The 6,990-nt window shown below is 49.0% G+C and overlaps 1 protein-coding gene across 1 annotated transcript; it reads right to left on the bottom strand.

Moving 5' to 3' along the window:
• Positions 1–374: 374 nt before the first annotated feature.
• Positions 375–1,894, bottom strand: LOC127324161 (serine/threonine-protein phosphatase 7 long form homolog). Its single transcript, XM_071824063.1, has 4 exons — positions 1,630–1,894; positions 1,252–1,553; positions 898–1,162; positions 375–833 (listed from the first exon to the last, which is right to left on the bottom strand). Exons 1-4 carry the CDS (start codon positions 1,822–1,824, stop codon positions 375–377), a joined length of 1,221 nt encoding a protein of 406 aa, XP_071680164.1. The 5' UTR covers positions 1,825–1,894.
• Between the last annotated feature and the right edge of the window lie 5,096 nt (positions 1,895–6,990).

Genomic DNA, 6,990 nt, shown 5'->3' with positions numbered 1-6,990 from the left:
ACCGCCAGTCGTCGATTCAGACGATGACTTCGAGCCTACCACCAAGGCCATGAAAGCTGCATCGTCGAAGGGCAAGGGAAAGGGTGTGCTGCGTTCTTAGTGTTTTAGTTATCAGTAATCATGGATCTTGTAGTATGTTGTAGCGGTGTTGTACCATTTAATATGTTAGCAGAGAGTTATGTTGTAGTAGTAAGTTGTATCTTAATTATCGCTTGAAGTTCAATATGAAATGTTTGTTAAATAGAAATAGTAGTCATACATGGCGCATACAAATAGTAGTCATACATGGTGCATACAAATAGTAGTCATACATGGTGCATACAAATAGTACTCATACATGGTGCATACAAACCGTTAGTCGATCATGAGGAAATTCACACATGGTGCACAATTAATATGGATAGCGTACCCTCTGGCTCATCCATACGGGGACGCCACCCGAAGTTAGGCATGGGAAATTGCTGCTCCATGCCGAAACCGGCACGCTGCCAATACTCGTAAGTAGGCTCCTGCTGCTGCTGGTTTTGCCACCCAGAACCTCCTGCCTGGTTAGGAGATGGTGGCCTCGGGCTCGGCGGTACCTCCATACGTGGGCGCGGGGCGTGCCGCGGCTGATGCACCTGCAAAGAGGGACGAGGTGGCCGCTGTGCTGCTCGGTACTCGGCAACATCCGAAGATCGCGTGCATGTGATAGTCGCGTAGATACGACGTAGTTTGTCCTGAAGACGTTGTGCAAAGGAGGCGTGGTGCTCATACCGTCCAAGAAGTGGGCCGGAGGAGAGCGAGCGTGCATACTGGGCGGCGTCATCTTGCAGCTCCGCCGTCAACACGGCCTAGAATTGTGAGCTCAAATTAGTTATGTGTTGGCCAAATGTAGAAAAAATATATTTGACTTACTGCGTGATGCCGAGTGCCTGAAGTGGAGTGACGAGGGTAGGTGTCCCACATTGTCGAGGGATCCCTCTGAACTGGGTCACACGGCTGGCTCAGACGAAGTCGTGTCCTAGGCATGTATGCCCGCAAGTAGTGCTCAAATTCCTGAAGATCAAATGCCTCCATGGTGGCCCATGAAACTGCCGGCGCATTGGCCCAACCGGTGATGTATGGAGCGAGGAGTTGCAACCATCCAGCAGCAGTCTTATTCGCTCCTTTTCTGTTGTACCTGAAAAATGAAGACGAACATGTCTTAGGATAAAATTATGATTGTCCAACATGATGTAATAACTTTGGATAAATTTAAATTGTACTCACGCGTGGACGCGTGGTGGTAGAGGAACTGTGGGAGGTGGTGGCTCGATCAGCTGACGCTGTCCAAACTGTCTCATGACCCTCTGCTGCGACATCTCCTCCACGAAGATATCGAAGATGATCTTCGCCTTCGTCATCCAGTAGGCCCAATCTCTGGTACACATGTTCGATATACCGCCTGGGTATGCCTCGTGGAGGTGCTCCTCACTGTATGGCTCCCAGGTGACATCGCTCTCTAGTAGTAGGTCAAACTGCTCTGTGAATGCTGGGTAGCAATTCCTTAGCTGATTATGCCCAAAATGTCTCTGCATAACATAACACAACTAAGTTAGTGTTACATCTTATATAAAAATATAAAGAAGGAGTAAATATTGCGAATACCTTCCGCGATGTCCATAGAGAACCAAACGTCGGCATGTCGATGCGCTCTGCGTCGTACAACTCGTCTGGCGGCCAAGATCCATCTCTAATCTCAGGACGGCCGATGGGAAACCTCGCCCATGACCAGAGCTGCAACAGGAGTGGACAACCAACGATGCCAGAACCATGCGAGGTTAGCTGGCAACCCTTACACATACCTCGGTACGTAGCGGCTAAGACCGCAGAACCCCAGCTCCTCTGAATGATGTGCTCTGCTTCGGTGGCCTCTGCTATCCCCTGAGCTATAGGGATGTACCGCGCACTGATCGTATTCCCGTGATTGTCCGTGAACATCGTCTTCCCGAGTAGCCACATGAGGTACGCCTCCAAGCTGCGAGTGATACGGTCGCATGATCATCGCTACATCGGGGTATCCGAACTGCTCGATCTGTCAAGAAATATTCAATGTTAGGACTACATATTACACGGTAATTAAGGCTTGATAAAATAAATGAAACTGTTACGAACCTGGAACTCGTGTAGCCACGCCTGACGAGGGCCGTGAGCCTCAAAAGAGATAGGCCCAACGCCCTCGCGAACACCAACGAAACGTGCATCCATGGTGTGCATCCATCCCACGGGTTCCTCCAATGGGCCGATGGGCTCACCAGCCAACGGAAGGCCCAGCAACATAGACACGTCCTGTAGAGTAGGAGCCATCTCACCCCAGCGAAAGTGGAAGGTGTGAGTCTCGGGCCTCCATCGATCCACTAAGCAGGTGATCAGAGCAGCATCGTAGTTCAGACGCGAAACGTTCTCTCGGGCCTCCACTAATCGAGCGAAAGGTAGTAGTCCAGCCCACTTCAACCTGCAAAACAAATGATGAAAAAGGTAAAGCAAGGTCCAATTCGAAGGTAAATTTCAAATTAAAGCTAAAACACATACCTGTCTTCCCACTGAGGGTGTATCATCCAGTTCTTCTTTGGAGTACGGGTCTGCGCGGTGGCTCCATGCTCTGCGGGTCAGCCTCGAAGTGCGATGCACGATGTTTCTGATCAATAAGTGGATCGAGCAACGATCGAGCCGCCATATCTGCATAAAGATATCACAAATTGCTGCATAGTTCACAAATATTACAAATTATAACATAGTTCACAAATATTACAAATTATAGCATAGTTCATAAATATTACAAATTGTAGCATAGTTCATAAATATTACAAATTAAAGCATAGTTCATAAATATTACAAATTAAAGCATACTTCATAAGTATTACAAATATTACTATCTCCCTCTATTTCTTCCCCTCCCACGCCTTCCTCGGTTGCCTCGCCCACGGTTAGCCGCCGCTGCAGCTGCTGGTAGAAAGTGGGACATAGGGGGTCCCTGTGTCCAAATTGGTTGCACAGAAAACATTGCCTAGTTGGACCACCCGCTTCTGCTTCATCCATATCATTTCTAATGCGCCTTGTCTCCCGTCGACCTCTGTTCGTCCGCAATGATCTTGGGTCAGGGATGTACCGTCTTTCATTTGGTATCACCGTAGTAAAATTTCCCACAACTCTGTATCCGACCATCTCGCCGGTCCAGGTGTGCAGCACAGCCTCTTTCGCGTAATATGGAGAGACGAAAGAGATTGAGTCCAGCCCTAGTTGTCTGGTAGCTGCCAGCACATGGGAGCATGGAAGGTGAAGCAACCTCGGTTTGTTGCATGTGCACTCACACGATGGCCATTCTTCATTTCCAATTCTGACCTCATGTGTTCTCACCGCATTCACACAACCAAACTTGTCGGTTGGTAAGCGCACCTCAAACCTCCTTTCCACGATTACCGATGGCCAGAACAGTGTGTGACATACCCTTCTCCATCTTGACATCCATATATTCCATAATGGCCTTACAGTAAGGAGTGTTTGGATTTTCAAGCATATGGTTCAAAGCCAACTCCCGTCTCTCTTTGAAATAATTCATAGTGCCATATAAAATACCCTCCACAAGGGCTGTCAGCGGCAATGCCCTATTTCCCCTAAGCACGAAGTTGTATGACTCAGCTAGGTTGGTAGTCATCACACCATACCTAGCTCCATGTGTGTCATGCAGCAAAGACCACCTTTCTAATGGCTCGTGCTCTATCCACTCTGCAAATTTTTTAATCCGTCGTCCAGGCCTCCTTCTAGTATTGGGTGGGTCAAATCCAGGCAGGTCACATAGCCCAATAGGATGCGGCTCGGGGCCTCTTTGGAACTGTGTACCACTGTGCCACGCTGCTGCATGAGCTGCTACTAATGCAGCTCGGGCGGCTAACCCGTGCCGCACATGGTCCTTAGTGAACTCATCCAGCTTGCCGCGGAGAAAAGTGTACTTGCATGCTTGATTACGCTTGCACAACTTCTTGAACAGATTCATAAGACCCTTGCTCCTAAACTGCGAGAAGAAATTGGCCCCCGTGTGGCGCATGCACCACCTACTCGCATATCCTGCCATGGCGTCTCTTCATCAGGTCCGGCTTCTACCGAGTCTTGATAGCCGCAAGTATACCTGCATGCCTGTCATGTAGCACGCACACATTTTCGCGATCTTTCACTATCGATTTTTTAAGCGCACGAAGAACCATAACCAGCTAGCGGTGTTCTCGCTCTCAACAAATGCAAATGCGAGAGGCACACATCGATTGTTGCCATCCACTCCAATTCTTTGTCGAATCTGTCCCTTGTACCTCCCGGTTAGAAAAGTTCCATCTACACACATCACCGGACGACAGTGCATGAAAGCCTCGATGCATATGCGAATGCGAAAAACACCCTCTCGCAGAACCACGACATTAGGGAACTACGGTATCACAAAGTCTTGTATGTCCACATGGGTGCCCGGATTCCGGTCCTTCAATGTGTGCAGGAGACGGACAACACCGTCATAAGCATCATAGAAGGTCCCGAATCTGTTCTCCAGTGCCGTCTGTTTAGCCCTCCATGCCTTGCCATATTCAATTACATACTTATATTGAAGGTGAACTCTATTCTGGATGGCTTTAACCCCCATTGCTGTATTCTCTACAATCTCCTTGTAGAACAGGCGAGCAATAAGAGTGGATGTAAGGTTTCGGTGATCCTTCAACATACTCGTAAGGACACATGTGTGCGGCACGAAGTCGCTCACCACCCATGTTGTGTCATACTTCGGACAGTACCCATGCACCCTTGATGGACATCTAGCATCGCTGCAGACCACTGTCAAGAATTTCTGACTTGAAACGGTGGTTCTGAATACCCTTTGTGTGTTCATTGCCCATCGAGTGATTGCTTCCTGCAGATGTCTCTTGTCGGCATATGTAGCACCAATCGAGATGGTGTTCATGCTGTACTCCCAGGCAGAATCATGCCGATCATCGACTATCATTGCCTCCGACAAATCATGGTTCCAAGAAGACGGGATCGGATCCGCCTCTTCGTTATCATCTGAACTATCGGATCCACCGGATTCATCTGAGTCAACCTCATTGTCCACTCCATCCTCGTCTTCCTCGTCCATCATGTTCTGCATCTGTTCTTCTTCTTCGTCCACGCTTTCAAGCTCAACAGTATCGTCATGACCACCTGCTGCATGGCTACTCTGCCCGGATTGGAAACTGCTGCCGCCAGCATCAGAACTTTGACTGCTCTGGCCTGGATGGAACGCACCCTCGCCTTCTTGGAAATTCACCACCTTCGCCTCGGGAAGCATTAAGGCGATGGGGTGAGTTCCCCTGCGCTCGCACGCTTCCAACCAGTGCACCCACTGAGAGGTCCGCTCAATCGGCTTCAACCGCCAGAAAATCTGGGTACTGGAGCTGCTCCACAAAGCATGCACACCAACAGTGTATGCTTCGGGATTAAGCCCGAAATTCACGGTCAACCACTCCTTCAACTGACTAACTCGCCATGTTTTTGGGTTTGTCAGATGCAAATCCTCACACTGAAACTCGCTCAGATCAGCTCCCATCGGAGTTGTTCGGACCGTGCCATGACCGAAGTAAACAACGAATTTTACTCTATCTGACATATCTGCTCACCTATACAAATTACAGACTCGTCAAAAAAATCTAGCACCTACACTCTAAAATAAATAAAAATCTAGCACCTGCAGTCCTAAATAAATACTATCTACCGGTACATATTACACTAACTAATGTGCGAAGCTAACGAACGCAACATGCATTATGATTACACCATCTAATACCAGGAATTAGGGTTTACCCTTGAAGCGTGCCAAACACCTCTGTCAGCAGCTCAGCTTCTCCACCCCGCAGCAGCTCCACCACCACGCAGCAGCACCACCACCACCAGCTCCACCACCACCACCACCAGCTCCACCACCACCACCACCTCCACCACCACCAACACCACCTCCACCAAAACGCCTCAAAAACTAACCCATATATAGATCAGCTGATTCTACCGCATTTGGTGGTCAAACTACAACAAATGGCTGGACAAATCGCTCAGAAATGAGAGAAAACGCTGCTGGTCTGAGAGAAAACGAGAGAGAGCTGAGATGAACTGAGAGAGCAGCAGGAGGAAGAAGAGAGGTGCGTCGGCCAGCCCAGCAGGAGCGCGCGTCGGCCGAATTAAAAACTCCACGCTTCGGGCGCGGCCAGCCCGACTCGGGGTCAGGGACGCCGAAGTTTGCGCCTCGGGATGGCGCACCCCGACACCTGCTGCTCCTGCGCAGGAGACAGACCGACAACGGCCCGGCGTGGTCGACAGCCTCGCTTCGGGCGCGCTGACCCCGACTTTGGCCATCCCCACCAGATTCCCTCCACTTCGGGTTCGCCGTCCCCGATTTTGTAATTTCGGGTTAGCGGACCCCGACGGTGTATTATTTCTGAAATTAGCCAAAAACGAATATTATTTCTGGAATTAATATTAAAAAGTGTATTATTTAAAAAAAATTCGCTAGTACGGAGTACCAAATTTCTGGAGATGCGTGGTTTGCATTTGTTGCGTTCCGTCCGTAGCTTCGTCCCATAAAATATGTCATATGTCAGAGGTTTGTCAAAATTTAAATATATCTAGATACTATTTACTCTCTAGTTACATCTAAATGTAGACAAAATTTAAGATAAGTTTCATAATATGAAAAGAGTATATTTACTTATTTCAGCGGCAAGTATTATATTAGTATTACTGATCGGATGGGAGTTCGTCGTCTCATATTTTTGCTCTCGTGCTCATATGATCCATTCGAGAGGAAAAGGAGATGGTGAGCAAGCAGGTGGGCGGCGGCGCAAGAGGCCAAGTTTGCTTGCATGGAACGGCGGAAAGCGCTGCCGACTCCGATCCAGATCCCTCGCTTTGCTCGCTCGCTAGCCTTTTGAGTTTCCCCTTGGGCGATGGGCGGTGGTG

This window comes from Lolium perenne, chromosome 7 (assembly GCF_019359855.2).
Source record: "Lolium perenne isolate Kyuss_39 chromosome 7, Kyuss_2.0, whole genome shotgun sequence".
Lineage (NCBI taxonomy): Eukaryota > Viridiplantae > Streptophyta > Magnoliopsida > Poales > Poaceae > Lolium > Lolium perenne.
This window is presented reverse-complemented; position numbering and strand designations above follow the sequence as displayed.

Bases quoted from the DNA above. Each gene is read 5' to 3' on its own strand.
- LOC127324161 (XM_071824063.1), bottom strand. From the start codon at position 1,824: ATGTGTAAGGGTTGCCAGCTAACCTCGCATGGTTCTGGCATCGTTGGT. The intron at 1,554-1,629 runs GTATTCGCAATA...TATGTTATGCAG, and splicing joins CTCTATGGACATCGCGGAAG to AGACATTTTGGGCATAATCA. The intron at 834-897 runs GTAAGTCAAATA...TCACAATTCTAG, and splicing joins CAGGCACTCGGCATCACGCA to GCCGTGTTGACGGCGGAGCT.